Below are 21963 nucleotides of genomic sequence, written 5' to 3' on the forward strand. Positions count from 1 at the left end.
TGAAATATACCCAAAAAAATAGAGCTGCTGTCGAAGCCAATTTCTCCCTCTTCAGACCTCCAATTAAAATCTTCACCGTCCAGAATGAAGAACAAGATATGAAGAATCTACAGTTCAAATTTCACGTCGATCCAACGGTGAAAGAATGAGAAACTGCCGTTCCAAGATTGCTGCTCTGTGTAAAAACGGGAAACCTAATTTCTCTCTTGCGAAGCCAATTTCTCTCACTCCAAATCTCCAATCAACATCTCCACCGACCAGAATGAAGAACAAGATGATAGGAATACGCAGTTTAAATTTCAAGCTGATCCAACTGTGAACAACTGAGAAACTGCCATTTGAAATTTACTGCTTTGGACAAAAACGGAAATTATGTTTTTCCCTTTCTCTCTCACTTGGTGGCTACTCTCTTTTTCTCAAAATGACCTCCAAAATCTGAATTAGGGTTGTGACACTAGGGTGCAAGAATACACCCCCAAAATATTGGGCTTGGACCTCACAAAGGAGAGAAAAAAATCCAACAGAAAGATGGGTGGCGGGATTTTGTGCTAATATAGGGAGATGTTCAGCTTATCAAGCTGAATTTTGGGGAGTTTTGTTGGGACTCTGAATAGCGTGGGACTTAGATTTTAGGAGAATAATTCTAGAACTTGATTCAAAAGCTGTTCTTGAGACTATAGAAATGGAAAGAAGAGGAAGCAAGCTCCCAAATGGTCTCATTCAAAATATAAGGAGATGGTTGAATAAAGATTGGGTAGTGAAAATAGAGCACACCTTCATAGAAGGAAACAAGGCAGCAGATTTTTTGGCAAAAAAAGGACTAGATCAAGAGTTAGGATACCATTTTGTAGATATGTCATGTCCTGAGTTAAGTCTCATACTTGAGGATGACTACAGAGGGATTTCAATGCCCCGTGCAATTAGAGTTATGTAAGAGTTATGTTTTTTTCTTTTGGGCTCTTAGAGCCCCATCTTTTACCAAAAAAAAAATGATTATACTTATTTGATCAATTATGAGGTGGTAACGTGTTATGCCTCTTTGAAGGACCTGAAGGTGGCACCGTTCTTTTAGGTGGCATAGTTGGTTTTGCTTTCCCATGAGGAATTCTTCTGTTTCACTCAGCCTTAGAGTTGGTTTTGTTCTTGTTGCATTACTAGAAACAATAACAACTAGCAAGTAAACCAAAAAGAGTAGAAAAAAAATTCTTGAATTGAAGATTCAAAGATCTAGAATTATGAGAACCTCCCATTGAATGGAAAGAGCTTTAGGGATGTCAGATACTTGGATTACCAAACAAGATATAGTCTAATTATGTGTTACAAGGAGAGTTAGGCAACTAAGATTGTGAATAGTTGGAGATATTAACAACAGAAAGTAATGAAAGGACTTGGCATTTCTGAATGTTAAAGGCTGATGGTACTCAGTTCGTCTAGATATTAGGCGAACTGCAAAAAATTAATGATTCTAGCTCATCCCTCCTGGTCATTGCATGTGAGGTCAACCCAATCGACGATTCACATTTCTTCATTACTACTATATTGTCTTCCACCCCCAAGAAGCTCACATTATTGTCCTTGACGAAGCATCCGTTCCGCTGCAATGCGCCACCGCATGCGTCCAGGCAGCCCGGTTGACCGACGGCAATGAGTCAGTGTCACCAAAGCAGCCTCCCATGGCGGAGAGCATGATCATCATCACCACCAGAAACATAACATGGTACTGATGAGTGATATGTAGTTCGCCGAATCACTAGGCAAACTGCATACGAACTTCTAGTTCATCGAATAACTGGGCGAACTGTGATGAATCTCCAATAAAATAATGGATATTAGTAATTAAAGTCAGAATTATTTTTTTTTTAGAAAATAATGAATTTTTTTAATTTATTCCATAAAAAATTCGGTTTTTAAGAGTACAAGGCAGCTACAAAATTACAAATTTTGAATATTTTCAAAACTATTTTGGGTTCAAAAACATTTTAAATGGTATTCCAACCATCAAATTGTCCTTGGCTCTTCCCGCAGTGAATAGTGTCAAATCCGAATATACTAGTCCAATCCAAACTACAAACACTACCATAGTAACATAGTTCGGATTGAATTGATTTTTCCTGCAAGAAACTCAAATCCTATTGTTGTTAATGATGAAATGGGTGCAAATCCCCCAACTGCCTGAAGCATCAGACAGTCCATCCAGCTTCACATCTAAACTGCCAGCAAAAATTCACCTTGCAATTATCATGTTCTCCAGATACACAACATACCACAATGTACCTTTCAAGACACAAATAAATGTCACTGTAATTAATTTAAAAGGACAAATTTAAACAGGAACGTATCTTTTTGTTGATAACCTTATCCAAAACTGAGCTACAATATGTTTCACATTTTGGCAAAAAAAAATAAATAAATAACTTCCTACACAACCTGCATACTCTATTTGGCAAGAGGATAGTCATTGGGAACAAAGTACTCTAAATGGAAAAAAGAAAAGTAGAAAACTCCTATAAGACAAGAGAACACGGAGGTTAACCTTAACCCCAAGTAAGATTATATAGTTGCTTCATAGCTGCTTGCCTATTTAAACAGAGTTCCCTAATTGGAAGGAATGAGGACACAAGCATTTCTATTGTAATATCCATGACAAATAGGAACTAGTTCAATCATGTTGTGAAAAATTTAAAGATCATCTTTATTGCGGACTCCTCCTCCTCCTCCTCTTCCTCCACCTGCCTCCGCCTCCCTCCGCCTCCGCCTCTGCCTCCGCTGCCTCCTCCCCTATTTCTCCCTCCCTGATATCATTTTCAACCCCAAGGATTGTGCTTCCACCTTCATCTTCATATTCTGTGGCACCATTTTCTTCCACACGATCCACAGAGTTGGTTACAGCACCATTGTCATCCACAATGTCTCTTGGTACTTCAAACTGTAAAAATGTGTTTAATGAATAAATAGAATATACATAAAAAAAACACAAATTCTGAATTGAAAAAGAAACCTTGATGACAATGCCAAAGGGTTTAGCAGTGAAATAATTAACTATTGGACGTTTTGATTATTCTGTGATGGATGGGTGGACATATGTCATGCAACTGCTGAGGATCAGGGACTACAAGGTGATTTATCGTGATGATACACAAGGTGGAAAGCAAGTTTGGTTTGAGTATATTGCAGCAGATGATTGTCTCTATTTCATTTCTCACTTTTTTTTCTTTTATACATTGTTGTGGTTTTCCTCCTTCACTACCCTTTCTGGGTAACAGCGAAGCATCTGAACTATCAAGGGGGGAAAGAAATAACAGTAGGAATGTTATACCCTAACAACCCTTTCTTCCAAGGTTCTTGTCGTCGAGACCTGTACGTGAACTGTGCTTTGGATGTTGCCGGCTGCTTCTACTAATGAGGCACCAGGGTCAACTTCAGGGACTTTATTCAGCTCTGGTTTACTAGAAGCAACTTCTTTCTGCACGCCTTGTGTTCTATTGGAAAAGTCTACTGTAGAACCTACACTGCATACCAAGATATGAATGATATTAGAACCACCAAAAAAAATTCTGACCACAAATCTCAGGAAAATGAATGAATCACAATTTGTACCAACTATACTTTTGGCCCTCTACACAGCCATATGCAAGACACTTGCAATAACACACTTAAAAGCATCCCAAATTAATTAAAAGAACATGAAGTAGACAATCACTCAATTCATCATTTCAATTTCCTAATATTATCATACACAAGGAAAATGATATTTACAATACCGAAAGAATACCCTATACAGAATAAATAAATAAAGGAAATGTATAACAAGAACCTTCTGTCAAATAAGTAATGTACAATCTGAGAACCCAAAATAACAAAAAATTAGTTGACATAGATTGTGTTGCTTCAATTATTAACTCTCCTTTCACCAAAAAATCCCAAATTACAAAACTAATCAACAAATAATTATTTTCTCTTACAGATGGAAACTGTCATCAATTTTAATTACTATATGAATCTTAGTGTGGTTCTGTCTATACACAAACATAATAATCGTCTAGCTAAGAGACTACCTCAACAATTCATTAATCACCAGGATGTGATATTATGTCATTCTCAATATCAAATACGTATGCAGTAGTAAAGATTGGTTGAGATGGGGTATGTTATGATATAACATTACAAGATAATACAATCTTGCAAACAACGGTCAAAATCATGCAATCCAGTGAAATAAAACTGGCACTACAATCATTTATATTCCTTCCTGGGTATGGACCAGGGGGGCAACGATAGAGGACTGGTCTTTCAGTGTGGAAGTCAACAAAAAACGTTTCCATAATGTCATTAAGAAAATTACAATTCTCAAACGTATCTAGTTCACATTTACATTCAAGAGTATTATACTCAATTCATGGACCCAACCAGCATAAACTATAACTATAGTGTCCGACAAAATCACCAAGACTGAACTTACATCTTTGGATGCCTGAGATTGTATCGCTTCTCTCCAGTAACTTGTGCAGGTGAAGCAGCCATTTGCCTCTTCTTCCTGTGTCCACCAGCTGTAATGCTTTCTGATTGTCCATCACTATCATCTGCATTCTGCTCACTTTCCGTAATTCTTGAAGTTTGTGAGCGTTGTCGCTTCCTTCCATTCCTACCAACAGCTTTATCAATTTGACTAGAGTCTCCTTGACTGTCTTCTTTGAAATGATCGGCATTGAGAGATAGCAAACTCGCATCTTCTATTTCCTCAGAGGCTTGCCCTAGGAACTCATTGGCCTCTCTAACTACAGCCTTCACTGAGCGTGTTCTAGCAATTCCAGATTTGCTTTTCTTCCCAGGTCTTCCCCGACTGCGGTTTGGAACTGACTGCTGAGAATCATCTGGATATTCATCTACAAAGCTATCTCTGTAGCTATGATCATCCATGGACTCTGTGTTTTGAACATCCACCTGTCGAAAAATTCTCTCAAATTGGGGTTGTGGAGTTTCCGAAGAGTGATGAGCTCCATCTGCTAGCTGTTGTTCTTCAAGAGTGACCTCAGCTCCTTCTATAATGGGCAGAGATTCCAGTTCAGGTACTTTTTCTGTAGCAACATTCACATATGAAAGTGGCATTGTCCCATCCTCATTAGAAGAACCAATGCCATCAGTTCTTTTATTTGAAGATAAACCGAGGATTGGTCTACATTTACGGAGGAACCAATTTCCAGTCCATGTAGATCCAGAAGAGTCCAAATTGGAAGCAGTTACCTTGTCCTGGGAGTTCTTAATCAGCATACCATTCAGAGTAGGAGAGGTGGCTGAGGGAACAATGGCTCTTTGTTTAAAGTCAGGCAACTGAAGATCAGATACTACAAAGCCCCCAACAACCTCACCACACTCCTTGCAACACTTTAGCTTCTCAACAAATGCAAGAAATTGATTTCTTTCAGCCACAAGTAGTTCACGTTCATTTTTAACCTTCCGGCTTAGATTCATAAGCATTTCAGAGTCCTCATGCATCTCACGTTGGCCTGACTTCAACTGCTGCTTGTTTGACTCAAGCTCCTTCCTCTCATTCTCTAACCTAAGGCCCTGAGACTTCACTTCTTCCCATTCCTTCTCAGTAACATCCTTCAAGACATTAATATTATTAAGCTCCCTTTCCATCTTCTCCTGAAATTTTCTCTCTCTTTCCTGCAGATCTTTCTCCATTTCATCCTGCCTTTTCTGGATTTCAATCTCAAGAGAACTTGTCTTCCATTCAAAATCCTGAAGCATTTGCAATTTCTCATTCTTCAACTTTTCAGACAAAAGAAGTTTCTCTTGCTTCATTGATTCTCTAAATGATTCCTTCTCTAGTTCAAGCTTATCTAGTTGATTCCTTATATGATCTTGCATGTCGTGTCTCTCCCTTTTCAACCGTTCATCTTCACTGTGATGTAGTTTTCTTAATCTTTCTTTCTCCACATCATTTTCATGTTTCTCTCTATTAATTTCAGCTCTTTTCTCATCCAATACTTCCCACTCTTTCTCAAACCTCAGTCTATCCTCCCTTAAGCTTTCAACTTCATTCATAAGAGAATCCTTCTGCAATCTGGTATGTTCTATCTCCTGCTTTAGTTCCAATTGCAACCGAGAATGCTCAGCTCTCTCTTCTTCAGTAAGTTTCAAATCTTCAATTTCTTTGCATATTTTCTGCTTCTGCTGAGAAATCTCATCTTTAAGCTTATCAAGTTCATCTTTTAAATTCTGCAGATTTTCCACATCAGCAAGCAATTGCTGTTTTTCCTTCTCCAACACTTTTTCGTTGACCTTAATACCCCTTTCTTTCTCCTTTAAAGATTTTGATTTTGTTTCAAGTTCCTTACTTTGTTCCTTTATTCTCTCAGCCTTCTTATTCAAACCATGTTCTTCTTTTTCGACAACCTTCTGCCTGTGGTTGATTTCAGCTTCCCTCTGCTCCAAGTCTTCCTCCTTGCTCCTAAACTCCTGAAGGAGAGATTTCCGTCTTTCCTCTGTTTCCAGCTCAAACTGCTGCAACTTCAAATCCAGCATAACCTTCTGCTCTTGAAGGAGCTTCTCAATCCCCTCCTGTGAGAACCACAATAAGAACAGTCAGTAAGTAGCATTATCAAGCAAATAAATCAGTTATTGGAGCTATGTAAACAGTAATAACATACTCCCTATGATACATCTTATGAGCTTATATAGTAACCTTCTAACATCCAATTTCTTTCCGCATTTTCAAACAACTATTCCTAGGTATGTAATAAAAAATACCAGTTAAGAGTGAATAAAACAATGCATTATATACGCTATCCTATGCCAATATATAAATTCAAGATTAGGCCTTCTTTAATGATCTCTAACAATGACAGCGATTTAACTCTTGAAAGTGATCTCTACTTAGTGGAAAAACTACTATGATATTTCATTTGGCTTTAAAATTATAGTCATTCATAGCAGCTAATTTTTCAAAAAATTTAGGATAAATTTAGCAATAATTTCACAAGAACAACTTTCAACACAAGCAAATCAGACTTAGGTGTCGTGCATTATTGCTTGATTGGTTCTAAACTTTTTGAAAATTTAGCTGTCAGGATACTAGAATTAATGCAACTAGCATTTCTGGCATTACACCCGTTTTAAAATGCAGACTACTAATGGTAATGCCACATGGGTGCAGTATACAATGATACAAAAACTAATATATAACAACCATAGAGCAACCATAACAAAATTTATCTTATATGAGGAAAATTCCAAAGAACCTGTCATCCTACTTCACATTAAAAGACCATAATAAAGTTTTCAAAACCTAAATATTTCGCTATCTCTTGCCAAGAGTACTTGAGGATTTGTATATACTTGTGCCTCACTATCTAATTAGAATCAAAATGGCTTAGGCAATCATATATATCCCAGTATTTTCATGGGCAAAACATTGCAGAAACTTCCATTTTATTGTAAAGCTACCAGGTACCTAGACTTACTTTTTCTCTAGCACTAAGCTTCAGTTCCAGTGCAAGTAATTCTTTCTCTTTAACATCCAGCAAGCTCTTTACAGAATCAACTTTCTGAAATCATAGGCACAACACTGAATAATGGAAAAGACCACATAAAATCACATAAAAAGTTACCTGAAGCAAAAAAGTGCAAAAAATCATCAAGCTCATAATAAGTATGAAATGCACCTCTTCTTTAGCATCTAGATCTGCTAGTCTTGTACTTATCTCAGCTTTCTTTTCTTCCAACAAAGACATAGAGGAATTAATATTCTTTTCCAACGCTTCTAAATGTCTCTCTCTCTTCGACAATTTCTTTTCAGTCTCAATCATCTTCTCCTCTCTCTCGCCAAGATTTTGCCTACCACCACATAATATATCTTCTCTTTGCTGAAGTTTCTTCTCCCACTCCTTCAAATCTTCCCTCTGTTTGTGGGACGTTGCTTCAAATGATTCTCGACTGTATGGGGCAGTAGAATACCAACTTTAGATGAATTAAAGCACATAACAAACTAGATAACATATTATGATGACTGGATATTCATAAACTGTAAAGCATGGTACATACTCGGTAGCCACCGACAACTGTTCCTTGCAAAGCAAACTTTCACGAACCTCCAGTTCTCGCAATTTCATATCCAGCTCTGCACTTTTTCTGTTCACCTCAGCAAGTTTATATTCTGCATCATGCAGTTTCTTGTTGACCAGTGAAGACTTCTCTTCAATACCATCAACCAATGCATTTGCTTCAGATAACTTCGTCTTGGAGGACGAATGAACTAGGGCATGCTCTTGTTGCATCGCACGCAGGGCTCTCTCAAGCTGGCAAGTGATACGGTCACATCAACATCAAATAACAGAACATAAGAGCATGCTTATTAGATGTAGTCAACCTTAACCACACATGAGGCCAGTTGAAAATAGCCCGTCACAAAATTGGATTAGAAACAACCTAGTAAAGTAACTGAACAATATTGTTTGAGAACATGTATTAGGTGATTTACTGATAATGGACTGGGCATATACTAATCTCAAACATTTTTCTGTTTTTTAATAAATTCCATATCATACTTGAGAGACCTAAAAATGATGAATTTTGAACATTATCAACATACATAACATATGTACTACATTGTGTTAGCCACGTTAGCAAAAATAAAGAGAAAATTTAGGGTCAAAACTAAAAAAAAAAAAAAAATTAGGGTAGAGACTAAAACAAAAATTCAGGACACATATAGAGAAAAAACTGGTTTTAACTAAAACTAGCAGAGAAAATAAAGAAAAATATATCTCACATGCCTAATCATGGATATATGTTGCATATTGAAGTTCTAGGAATAAAAGGAAGTGAGCAAAAAAGGCAAAAGTTAAAATCTCTGTTCAATATGATCTAAACAATTGACCACATGAGAAGAAAGAAAATCAACAAAAAAGAGCATACATCAGCCCCACACTTCTTTTCTGTGATTAATGCTTTCCTCAAATTTTCCTCTCTCTTTTGTACTTCGGATAATGCAATCAAGTGTGATGATTGTTCTCGTTTAAGAATCTCCTTAGTCGCAGATAGTTCTTGCCTTAATTGATCAAACTTCAGATTCCATTCTTTTCTTTCAATCAACAGGATGCCCATGTTGTCCTGGTAGTCCAAAAGCTGAAAAAGAAAAATGAAAGGAAACCAAGGTTCCATTAGCGGTCAATTATTACAAATTTTCAATGATAAATAGATAGATAGATAGATAGATAAACTAAAACCACAAAGACATGAATCATAGTAATCTTGTTGCAGATTGCATATGCATCAAAGTAAATTAACCTTAAATTTATCATTCTATCTTTCAAATTAAATTTTTGATGTTAGGATTTGATTTTAAGGTGTCATTCCAAAAAATCTATTAAAAGGGACCATAATGGAAATAATGGAGGTATTTTGTAATTCAATATTGATATTGATGACAAGACGACAAATTTGGAAGGAAAAAAAATGTAAAACCAAACAGACCTGAATGTTACTTTTTTTTTATGAGCTTCCTCTCCTGACTGGATAATCAAGATGATATCAAAACTCTCAAAAATTTAAAGAAATTACAAGTATAACAACCTAGGCATTCAACCCTTAAATCTCTTTTTCATCAGGCTTCATTAGTTTTTGCTCGTGCATTTATTTCATGCCTGCAGAATCCCTTTCCCACTTCCTAAGTACTGAATGATCACTGAAGAAAGGCTTTAATTTGAAATGATTAGCATAAACCAAAACATAAACGGATCTTTCTCCCTGAACTCTGTCCAAGAGAATATAAATATATCATTTCGCCTGAAGGAACAATTTAGATTCGATGGCAGAAAGTCAATTTGTCTTTAGTACTCAATCAACTGGAATGCTTCTTTTCACTAAACCTAATGAGCAACTGAAGGTATTTTTCCTGCTACTAAAATCAAGCAAAACCTTCCCTTATTCTAAACAGAAGTTGCATAACAGTCACTACATTATGAGCAACAGTAACTGCAAGTTGAGATTTAGAACTAACAATCAATCAAAATTTTCCTACAGCCAGTCACCCACCATCAAGTGACCATGATCAGAAACTGAGAAGGAAAGCAAATTAAGAAAAATTAAAAAAAAAAGATAAATAAATAACTAAATTATCATATATTACCGTTAAAACATAAACCTAATTAAACCCAGCAATCAAATGAATAATAGCAATCTTGGCAAGCATAATCCAATTGAATCCAGAACCCTAAAGAACAATGAAAATTAAAGGTATCAACAAGGAAAAAATTGGCAAAATGTTTGCGAAAACCAACCTCTTTTTCGAGCCTAGACACCCTCTGCAAGAGTGCTTCATGGTCTTTCCGCTGCATAACCGCCTCATCGAGCAAACCTACCTCTCTGAACTTCTTCCAATCATCGACGCTCCCCCCATCGAACGCTACCGTCACATCCGTCTCCCGGGTTGCTTCGCTCAGAGAACCCAACGGCGGCGGCGGCGCAGGATCGTCGAAGACGACGACGGCCTTGCCCTTCAAGAGAGCAGAATTCGCCGCCCCGCCGCCTCGGTGAGGCGTAAATGAAGATGCCGCGGGCCACGCCTTCCTCTGTGGCGTGAACATTGCGCTTTGTGTAGAAATTAAAACTTGCCGGAAAGAACCCGTTAAAGGTTTTGCCGGAGAAAGAAAATTGGAGATTGTTCGTCTTTGGGTGCTTGTGGAGTGTGGAGTGAGGAAGATGGGAACGGATTAAAGGAAGGGTTTTGGATTGAGTTAAATTTTTTTGCGAACGCTCTCCCCACCGTATGTATAACAGTCGTTGGAGAGAGATTCGACCCAAGTGAATGGTTAATTGCAGATTTTCGAAATTGGTCATCCGTAATTAATAGGACTAACTTTATTACTATACTGATATATTTATCGTTCGATGTACGTAACATATTTATTTTTTTATATTTTTGTTTAAAATATATTTTTTTTTAATTTTAATATGAATAATTTATAAAATAATTTTATATTTTTTGTTATTTATATAAATATCAAATAATGGTATAAAAAAATTATAATTATAGTAATATATTAATTATATTTTTAATGTCTTATATGTATTATCAAAATTTATTTGATTATAATAATTTAATTGATATATATTTTATTTGATAATTATTTTATCTTATTTTCTTTTACTATTTATAGTCATAATGAAAAGTCATTTTATTTGTGATTTTATATAAAATAAATTTTAAAAATATTTAATCTTATTAAAAAAAAATTTTTTAATAGTTGTATACTTCCAAAACATCTATACGTAACTAGAGGTAAAATAAAAAGTATCAAAATAAAATTATACTGAATAAGTTAAGAAATAAAATCTCAAAATAACTACCTAAAATTAAACAATCATACTATCATAGTATTTTTATTTTTCAAAAAAAGAAAAATAAAAAATATTATTTAATTTTAAATTTTATTTTGATTTCTCGTAACTAAAATATAATGTGTCGTGAAAATTTAGGCTAGTTGACCGTAGATTAGGTTGAACCAGGATGACTTGTTAAAGTTTAATAAATTGGTAAAGCTATGGAGTTGAATATGTGAATGTGTTGCTGAATTATTGAGTCATAATGAGATTTGAGTTTGATTGTAAATGATGATGATGTTATATTGATGATTTATGAGTATTGTTAGTTTGGTTATGATTGTGTGGGTTAGAGTTGATGAAATTGAGTGTTGAAGTGTGTGTTTGGATTACAGTTTACAAACGGGAGTTTGAATAAAAGTGATTTTGCAAACCTGATTTTGATGAAAAATAAGTTTATGTTAAAGTGATTTATGTTTGGCAATCTTTGCATTAAAATGAATTATAGTAAAATAAATGTTGTTTGGATTATACTATTCAAAATCACTTTTAAATAAAAAATTACTAAAATAGACATCAACTTAAATAATTTTTGTATATTATCTTATCATTTTAATTTAGATAATTGAATAAATCTTATTAATTAATTCTATAATAAAATTAATATTTATAAACTAAAATAAAAATAATATATAAAAATTGGCAAAATATATTTTTAATTAAAACTAACAAAATATAAATTTTAGAGAGTACTAAGAATAATAAAAAAAATTAAATATTTATCTTGGTAGTAATTGAAATAAATCAAAAAAATTTTTATGATATTTTTTATATAGTATATTTTTAGTACTCTTAGTACTCTTTTTTAGTATGCTATAATTTTTTATTATTATTATTATTTACAATTAATTTTTTGTTTAATTTACTTTACCTAATAGAATCAATAAATCATATTATAAAAAGATAATAAAAATAATACAAAAAATTATAATTATAAAAGTGTATAATATCAAATAAATAATTAATAAAAAATAATAAATAATAAATAATAAAAAAAGAGTTCATGTAAACAAAAATAATAAGAATTTCATAAATAATATAATAACATGCATAAATGATAAAGTTGGTAAAAGATAAATAAAGATGTAGTATTGATGGCTAAAAACCCGTTGTTAAAACGAAGAAGCTCAAAATTGTAGCTTCTTGTAAACGTGGTTTTGAAAGCAAAATCACTTCTGCGTTCATGAATAAAAAATTTGCCAAACCAAAAATTGAAGCTTTCAAGAAAGCTAAACGTGCTTCTTCTCTTGTAACGCGTTTGCCAAACACACCCGAAGTGTTGTGGAATGAAAGAAATGGTTATGAAATTGTTTTAAGTGTATTTAATGTTATTTTGGATTGTGAAATTTGGTTTGAAAATGAGAATTTGAAAAAATAAAGGTTTTGAACTTTTTTTGTAAAAGCATATTTTTAATGAACTTCGATGGTCCATAACCTGAGTCTCGGATACTGAATTTGAGTGAATTTTGATTCAAATTAAAGATAGTTTTAAGAGCTTTAAGATGGTATAAACTTTGTGAAAAACGGAATTTCGTAAAGGAAGTTATAGATGTCGGAAGTTATATGTAAAAACTGAATTTTCGAAGTTGTAGGAAAAACCAAAAACTCTGTTTAAGGTCTATTAGTTAGGTTTTGGGTTATGGAGTAAGGGTTAGTGAGTGGAAGAAGATAGAATTGGTGTCGAAGGAGTTGAGGAAGGGGATGCTTGATTTGATATGGATGATGAGAGTAATGATGAGGATTTGTAATTTAAAGAGATATATGTGACTAGGTAGTAGGCAGTGACGTTGTCCACTTGCTCCGAGTATGAGATGAGGAAGAAGAATTATGAAAACTGAGTTTAATTATGAAATTTTGACTAAATATGAAATAATTGAAATGTTTTAATGAAAGTAATAATGAATTTTGAATGTGATATATGGGCAGTAGTAAGGATTGTGGTTTGTCTCGCTTGCTTCAGGACAATTTTTGAGATTTGATAATAATGATGATTGTGTTTAGACTGAATAAATATATGTTTCAGATACCTGGGCAGTAGCAAGGATTGTGGTTTGTCCCGCTTGCTCCAGGTCAGTGATTGTGACGCCTGGGTAGTAGCAGCAATAGTGGATCATTCCGTTTGCTCCAGGTTGAGCTTTTAAACACCCGCCTGAGTAGTAGCCGCAGTAATGGTTATTCCACTGGTTTTGGGTTAAGCGGGTAGTAGCAAGGGGTTGTAGCTCAAACACACTCGCTCCGCAATGGGTGTTTCTATCCATGGTTAGCTACCAGGATGTGTTGGGGTGGCTATATAACCGACAGATGATATCATCAGCCATAGAACAGGCATGCATCATATGCATCTATGTGTTTGATTGGTGTGTTTTGTTTGGATTACCTAACTGATTGCATAAACTACTTGCTACTTATTTATCTGAATCTTAATTGTGATTTTCTTGATTGTAGTAATTGTGTTTGAACAAACATTCCAATGGAGGTTGGGAGGTTCGGAAGAGTTGAAAATGGGAGTATTAGAATAGAACGAAGATCCTTAGTTAGTTGCCTCATTTACTTTTGGTTTAGTTGTGTTTTCATAAGCTTTAATCACATGTTAGAAGTTCTAGAAATGCCTTTGACTTTTCTAGGACATTATATATTAGATATGTGGGTGCTGTTACCATACTGAGAACCTCTAATTCTCACCCCATACGTATTTTATGGTTTTCAGATGCAGGACGTGAGGCACCTCGCTGAGGTATGCTGGAAGCTTCTGATAGCGAAGATCTTTAATATCTTTTAGGGTTTATTTTGATTATGTATATAAGTAGATACTTATTATCTCCACTGTTTATGTATATACTTCCTCTTTGAGGTTATTTTAGAGAAACAGGTTCTGTAAACTCTGTATTTTGCGCTTCTTTTGGGTTCTCGTGTGTGTGTGTGTGCGAGCCGAGTCTTGAGTTTTGATATTTGTACCTTGGAACTCTCTTTCGTTTATATCCATGTTAGCTTACTTTTACGTCGCTTCGTTAACGTTGACACCTCGTGAGTGTTGCGCTTTTCAATTTATTGCTTTTGTTTTAACGTTTCTTCAAAGGCTCCTAGTTATAAAAAACCGTTTTCAAACTATATATATATATATATATATATATATATATATATATATATATAATTTTATTTTTAGAGGTCATAATATCTCACCACCTCTGTCTTATGACTTAAACATAAGATTTTATGTGGTAGGGTGTTACATGATACCTGTATATCTCATTTACAATGTAAACGAGATACGTGCAAGCTTATCTTATTTACACTGTAAACGAGATAAGACTAGGTAACGCCTATATATAGATGTCGTTTACAGCGAGGTTCTGGACCCCATTTTGAACCTTTCCACCACTTTCTCCTCTCTTCTACTCCTTTCTGACCATATTATCAAGTAAAACGAAGATGGTGCGTGAAGATGCACTGATCCAGATATCAATAGGCTGAACGCGACTTGGCACTACGCCGGGACAGCCGACTTTACGGTTAGTTTTCTTATCTTGACGTTTTTGTTATCACATATACGTATAGCCACTATTAGAATACTTGTCAATAACTAGAATGCAATTTGTATCGTTAGTAACAGGTCACCAATAGAATGCAATTTTGGTAGATATTTTCCAACCGTTGAAGATATTTTATTGGTTACACGTTTCTTAAGTTATTAGTTTAGTTATTAATTATCCAAGTAAAAGTTATTTTTTAAGTTAAGTGAACTATTATGTACTTTTGTATTTACCTAAATTAAATTATTAAGTTAAAATTTGATAATTAGATTATTAATTACTTTAATAAATGTCTTTATTTTAAGTAACATGTTGAGGAAATGTTTATGAATTAACTATGTAAAAATATTAACGTAAAAAATTTTATTGACATAAATTAAGTTAGTACATACGTATAAATTTCTATTAAACAAATGTATACTATAGTTAAGTCAGTTTGTTATGTTGATGCACGCATACATTTTTAATAATTGTGATCTTTTTTTTCAGAGGCCTCGCTTACTTCTGCTTCGACGAGTGAGTCACATGCTTCTATCACCGGACGTCATCGTCCCGTATTTGAGGGAGGCCGGCTTCGACGACACAGTGCTTCTCAAGGACTTCTTCCATGGATGTCAAACATGAGTCACATATGCTCGTCGCCACGGAGCCGAAACAAGTGAAACCGAAAAGCTCCGTTACCCAACGGTGCTAGAAACTTATACCCCACCTTCCGATTTCTTTTCTCCCTAAACCACCAAAGTTTCTCAATATCAGACTCTTCAACTCGGACAACGAACTTACTCACCGAATGCGCAACAGTAACGGATTATCACACTCAAATATCACCCAATTATCACTGTTTCTCATACGACAATTGGGATACACACAAATAACCACATATTCGCTACTACTGAACATTTTTGCTTATTTTTGAAAAGAAAAAACAGAGGAAAAAATATATGAAATGTATGTGGAGAATGCCAAGGCTTGCACATCCTTTTATAGTTGTTAGCAGTTTGTCTTACTGTATCTCGTTTACACTGTAAACATTATAATTTAACACGCATCTCATTTACAGTAAACTTGCATGTATCTCGTTTACACTGTGAACGAGATATACACGTATCACACTTACTGTCTTTTCTTGTTTTTACTGTAAACGAGATAAATAATCTTACGTATTTTCGTAATAATTTTTATAATTATTTATTCTAGTATATAAAATATTTTTTAAATTTATTTTAATAAAAAATCCACTCTATATTACTTGACGCAAAAAACATAAAAATATGCTCCTGCATCACATTACTTTTTATTTATTATTTACTTATTTATCTTTGAGGGATGACAACACACTTATTCATATACTAATGGCTTTTATTCCCAATCCTCATCGTCATATGCACTGCATATATTGAACACATGCATCAAATACCAAAACTACTTGCATGTAGCAACTAAGACCTTTCTAGGAGGAAGGGAAGGCCTTCTTCCATGGAGCAAAGCCAAGTTGTCAAGGAACAGAAGATCTCCCTTCTCCCATTTGAACTGGATGCTTTCTTCTTCGATGATTTGTGCACACCTTTTCACCACATTTTCTGGGATTTCTGTTCCGTCCGCCATCTTCGCCGAGCTAATCTCCCTCCCATGCATGCCTACTATTGTGTTAAACCACATTCTTCTTCCTTTTCTACCTTCAAATACCTTTGTTAAATTTCTTGGTCCAAGTATTGTTTTCAACCCACCATCTGGAAGCCACTCCAGTTCCATTCCAAAAGCTTTTGCCCTGCATCAGTTTCATTTGAACAAGTACTAAGGTTCTCTGAGCCAAGCCACAAATGATAGATTACACGTTATAGAAATTATATTAGATTATATTCCCATATATATATAAATGCATAATATTACAATTGTCTTTAGTAAACACTAAATCAATTACTAATATAAAATAGACATTGAAATATAAAATATATATTAAAAATAAATTAAATTATATATATATATATATATATATATATATATATATATATATATATATATATATATATATATATATATATATATATTGGCTAATCTTTAGTGTGTGCATAGCATTTTTGTATTGCAATACTACTATATTAAACACATTTGCAATTGGCATATAGCTACTAATTCTATTAGACATTTTATAAAATCAATAATTTGCATACTTCTAACCATAATCATAAAATTTTTAATTTAATTTAAAATTTTCAATTTTTGAATCACAAAGTGAAATAGAATCAAAATGTGTTTGTTTGTTGTACGATGATTAGAATTAGAGACTCAAATTATATAAATTTTGAATAGTCACGCTCTTATCATAAAAAAACATTGCTAAAACAATTAACTAGTATAATTTTTTAATAATTATAATACTATCTAAACTAATTTCTATATTAACAAATTAAACCACAAATAGAATAAAATTGTAACAAATTCAGCTTATTAATCTATCTGCTTTAATTTCTTTTGCTTCAATAAATAAGATTTATACTGCTACTATTTTAAAAGATAATAAGACTTGAATTAAATAGAAGAACGTTAAAGGATGTGCAGAACACTCCTCTTTCAGTAATGAGGGGCATGTTTATGTAAAAGCCAACCAAATTTGTTAGATGAATGTAGTTTGGCCGCTATAAGTCTTACTTTACTTCCGAAATCGAAAGTTCAGATTCTTGAACTTTTTATAAATGAATTTTATGTATAGAATGTAAAGTTGATAAAATACTAGTTTTGCAATACATAAAAGCTAGATGTTAAAACTGTTATGAACCTGTTTCTTTAAGAGTTAAAACCGTTAGATAGAAATATATGAGTAATTTTTTTTGTAAATATTTAGTAACAAAAAAATTAACTAAAAATAATTAGAATTTGTCTTATTTAACATTCATTAATTATAACAATAATTAATAAATATTAAATAAGGCAAATTTTAGTTATTTTTTTTCTCTCCTTAAATATTATTGTTTTTTTTCTAAACGTGAATAATGTATGAATTTATTTTATTTTATGCTACAATTTTATTTTTATTTAAAAATAAAACAGGAGTAATAAAAGTTGTACTTTAAACTTTTAGTTATAAAATCTTTAGTACCATGTTACTAACCTATATCTTCTAAAAATTTAAATTGCTAAATAAATACACAGAATTATCATATAGGGTTTTTGGAGGTTTAATAATACCTTTTCTCAACTTCTTGGGGATCTGAGGTCCCAAAGGCATCTTCCCACCCTCTTCCTCTCATGGAACCAGTGTTATTTTTACCAGGAGCTGTAAATGTGTACCTCAATCCCTTCTCCTCCATTTCCTTCACAGCCTCCGGGAACTCTTCCACCATCTTTTCTGTCACCTTGAAACTCGGCACGACCGGGGTCTGTCCTCCTTCTGGGGGTGGTATCTCACAAAACAGGATAACTTTCAAGGGACATTCCTTGAACTGCTCATTTAAAAACCACACTCAATTTTGTAAACATACATTATTATTATTACAGGGAAATTAGTAGACCACACAGAAAATGCATATAATTCTCCAAAATAATTTTTTTACTTGCAATTGGCCAAATTCAAAGTCAAAGATGATGTCAAAAGCTTAATTTAGAAAAAAAAAAAACTGATTCAATTAAGTTTTAGCATACAAGTTGAAATATAGAATTAATAAATCATTTTATCTATTTCACCTTGCATCATCATGGCTTTCTGCCAAAAATAGCATTTGCAAAAGCACAAGTACTACTAGTTATGACATAATCTGCATATATATTTTATAGTTACTAGAAAGGATATACCATGAATATTTGCATAACATATAAATTGTCTATCATATATTGTCATAAGCTAAGGCTATCTTTCTTGGTTTCATCATTAGATATTGACTCTTTGATTAATTAAATGATGAAATTCGTTCTTGACGAGCATCTTAAATTCAGTGAAGCTTCTCTAGTTTCTAATTTCTACTGTGCACAATGAAAAATTTGAAATGCATCTTTGATATTTTTGTTGGGTTTAAAGTGGCTAGGAGAATCCAAAAGGAGAAAGATTTTAAGCTTTGGTTAGGCAAAATTTTTGGAAGAAATACAATTATCTTATTATATTTAGTAACTAAAAAAGACTATATATTTGTGTTTGTAGTTTTTTAAAAGTTATGAATATTTTAAAAGTACTTAAGCAAAATTTTTTAAAATTGATTTGTGCTCTATCAAAATTAAAATGTCTAATATAATTTTATATATTAATAAATATCTAAAATTATTATTATACCTATGTTTATTTTTATCTTTTTAAATTTTAAAACTATTATATTAAATATAATTATTATTGCTTGTATTTATTGAAATTTTGATTTGCCAAATATAAATTTTAAAAAATTATCTTTCAAAAATTAGTTTTAATAAGTTATTTTTAAAAAATAAAAATTTTACTAAACCAAGTCTTAAATCAATGGATCAATTGAAAAATAACAAATAAGTTAGACTTTTATATTTTGATGAAAATTGGTCTCTAGACAATGGGTTTAATGGTGTTTCTAAAGATATAACATAAGACTTACCAAAACCATTTCATGGTGATAGTATATGAACTCTGACAGGGGACCTTCATTGGCCGTCCAAACTCTCTTGTAAATATGAGTGCGCGGCGCCGGTCCGACATAACGAATGTCTTCCCAGCCACAGATCTCAACAATTTCATTGAATTCCTCAGCGTTCTTTACATCAAAGCCTCTTAGAAGAACAGCACTGTTCTTTATGATCATTTGTTCAAACCATTCCTTGTTGTTCTTCAGAGCCAACAACAATGATTCCAAGTCATTCTTGTTGGCCTCAGAAGGTTGTAGCACCAAAGGGATGGTTTCCCCGTCAACTAGTTTCTCTCCTTCACATTTCCCTACCTTAAAGTGTTTGCAAGAGAATTCCATGTTTTTATTACTTCCTCCTTCAATTCCCTGCCTCTCTTTTTATGTGGAATGTTTTTATACTGTGTTAGAAAGTTTTACTTTTGTGGGTTTTTAACCTTGGATGGGTTTATATATATGGGCCGGGGTTCACAATTGCTATATATATATATATATATATGCTACAAATAATGACAAGAGGCAAGCTTCGACACCCTCTTACAATGATTACCATTGTCTTTATCTACCTGTTCATATGTTTTGGAAGGAATTTTAGTGTGTGTGTATATATATTGAAAAGATTTATTTCAAAAAAATAACAGATTTTTTAATTTTAACAAGATGAGTAGCATAATGAGACACACTGCTTAAATATATTTTAAAATGATTTATGCTAAAATTGATTTATATTGTGGATAATTTTCTTTTAAAATTTAAAATGTTTTTAGTTGAGTTTGGAAACTTGGATTATTATGATGATTAAATATTATTAATGTTAATTAGAAAATTGTTATTTCAATATTTAATTTCAATTATTTGTATGATGATTTTGTTAATGTGCAGGTTTTGATTATTGGGCAAAAGACAACATAAGCCCAATATGATGAAAAAAAAGTGATAAGCCTTTGTGCAAAAATATTACATGCAATATGGCTGAATTATTTAAAGAAAGAACAAAGCTAATTGGGCCAGGAAACCAATATGTAGCCCAATACAATCTTTTTGAAAGACCAACAAAGCCTTTGGTCTGAAATTAAAGAAAGAAGGAATGGAAAGAGAAATGGTTCGGTTACCCACTCTCTTTTGATGGTATAATTCAAATTTTAATTAAATTGAATGCATGCATTGGTTACTGGAATACAAAATTCAATTTGATTAAATGCTCACATAGGTGACCGAAGTCCACATTTCAATTTCATTTAATTTTACATTGAATGTTTTGTTTCTTCTCTCTCTTATTGTTTCGGTTGTCACTTCACTCAGGAAAGAAGAGTGAACAAGTTATCAGAGAAAAGAGAAGTACAGAGAAAATACCGAAGCTATGAAGAAGAAAAAGGCTAGGTTGATGATGGATTCTAAACAAGGAAGATCCGAAGCATGGTGTGGCTAAGATCTTTGCCGCTGAAGGCAAGATTTCAAGAAGAAGCTTCAAGATCTTCATGCCAAGAATAAAAGCAATTGGCCTCGGTCAGAGAAGAAGATCTCTGTGGTAAAGCTCGTTTCTATTTTTGTTCATCCAAGACAGAAGGTAGCTACTAGAGCTACGTAGAGGAAGAAGCAAATATGGAAAGGAAGGAGCTGTCAAGGATCAGAGATTCATCAAGGGTCAGAGTTCTTTCTTGGAGCCAAAGTCAAGATCAAGGACTCAGAATGAAGAAGCTTCATGAGAAGGGTTGAGAGAGGTACATGCATGTTGGTTTGCTTTCGGTTTTTCCTCTCTCTTCTCTCTGTCCGAACCGAAACTGCTTGTGTGTTGGAGAAGATGTTGGTGGCTTGGTTAAACCGGTTTCAACCTTGGAAGCTTCCCTTTCTATAATAAGGGTGAACGGTCAAGGATTGAAGGAAGGAGAGAAAGCACAGAGTTCTCATAGCTACCCTAAGCTAACAGAGTTCTTCTCCTTCAATGAGTTTCATTTTGTTTTCTTTTCTTTAGTTTTGTCTATCTGAGTCTTATGGTAAAAGGCAAACAGAGTGAGGTTTGTAAGAAAAAGCCAGTGAGAGGAAAAAGGCAGTGAGCAAAATTAAAGAAAAAGCTATAGATGTCTAAGAGTTCCTTTGTGCATCTGTATGTTGTGTTTCATGATCCTGTGGTGATTTCCTTGCAAGTTGGGTTAGCACTTTGCGGTTGAAAACTTGGTAGGTGTCCAAGTCAAGTTCAGATTTAGGGATAGAATCTAGATTTGTCCCAGATAGGAATGGGTAGTTCCTAGGGAAGAATTGGTATATGTAATCTGATGATTATAGTGAAATCCCATCACTGTTGTGATAGAGACTGGATGCAGATTGCATTGCACTTAGCAGCTGAACCAGGATACTTCTGGGTGTGATTCTCTCTCTCTCTTCTACTTCTATTCTATTTTTTTTGCACTGGAGACAAAATTAAAAAATATCTCCTAATCGGTTGCGAGACAAAAAGAAAATATCTCTTGACTAGT

General features: G+C 33.5%; 2 protein-coding genes across 3 annotated transcripts; both read right to left on the reverse strand.

Annotated features, from left to right (window-relative positions):
• Nucleotides 1–2322: 2322 nt before the first annotated feature.
• LOC112750514 (protein CROWDED NUCLEI 3) lies at nucleotides 2323–10853 on the reverse strand. Of its 2 annotated transcripts, none has more exons than XR_003175872.3 (8): nucleotides 10284–10853; nucleotides 8920–9129; nucleotides 8047–8300; nucleotides 7668–7938; nucleotides 7467–7550; nucleotides 4460–6564; nucleotides 2999–3509; nucleotides 2323–2926 (listed from the first exon to the last, which is right to left on the reverse strand). XR_003175872.3 is itself a non-coding variant. In XM_025799273.3 (8 exons), exons 1-8 carry the CDS (start codon nucleotides 10587–10589, stop codon nucleotides 2693–2695), a joined length of 3657 nt encoding a protein of 1218 aa, XP_025655058.1. In that variant the 5' UTR covers nucleotides 10590–10853; the 3' UTR covers nucleotides 2323–2692. The 2 variants fall into 2 exon arrangements, 1 of the variants encoding a protein (XP_025655058.1); XM_025799273.3 differs by having other exon boundaries at nucleotides 3317–3509.
• A 5326-nt stretch (nucleotides 10854–16179) lies between these two features.
• LOC112750515 (clavaminate synthase-like protein At3g21360) lies at nucleotides 16180–19920 on the reverse strand. Its single transcript, XM_025799274.3, has 3 exons — nucleotides 19466–19920; nucleotides 18102–18355; nucleotides 16180–16683 (listed from the first exon to the last, which is right to left on the reverse strand). The coding sequence occupies exons 1-3, from the start codon at nucleotides 19829–19831 to the stop codon at nucleotides 16338–16340; spliced, it is 966 nt and encodes a 321-aa protein (XP_025655059.1). The 5' UTR covers nucleotides 19832–19920; the 3' UTR covers nucleotides 16180–16337.
• Between the last annotated feature and the right edge of the window lie 2043 nt (nucleotides 19921–21963).

This window comes from Arachis hypogaea, chromosome 15 (genome assembly GCF_003086295.3).
Source record: "Arachis hypogaea cultivar Tifrunner chromosome 15, arahy.Tifrunner.gnm2.J5K5, whole genome shotgun sequence".
In the NCBI taxonomy this organism is placed as follows: Eukaryota; Viridiplantae; Streptophyta; class Magnoliopsida; order Fabales; family Fabaceae; genus Arachis; species Arachis hypogaea.

Excerpts from the sequence above, each read along its gene's own strand:
- LOC112750514 (XM_025799273.3), bottom strand. The coding sequence starts at position 10,589 with ATGTTCACGCCACAGAGGAAGGCGTGGCCCGCGGCATCTTCATTTACG. Across the intron at positions 6,565-7,466 it reads AGCTTAGTGCTAGAGAAAAA|GAGGGGATTGAGAAGCTCCT; the intron begins GTAAGTCTAGGT and ends TGGTTCTCACAG. Across the intron at positions 2,927-3,316 it reads TGGAAGAAAGGGTTGTTAGG|TTTGAAGTACCAAGAGACAT; the intron begins GTATAACATTCC and ends ACATTTTTACAG.
- LOC112750515 (XM_025799274.3), bottom strand. The coding sequence starts at position 19,831 with ATGGAATTCTCTTGCAAACACTTTAAGGTAGGGAAATGTGAAGGAGAG. Across the intron at positions 18,356-19,465 it reads ATCACCATGAAATGGTTTTG|TTCAAGGAATGTCCCTTGAA; the intron begins GTAAGTCTTATG and ends TTAAATGAGCAG. Across the intron at positions 16,684-18,101 it reads CCCCAAGAAGTTGAGAAAAG|GGCAAAAGCTTTTGGAATGG; the intron begins GTATTATTAAAC and ends AAACTGATGCAG.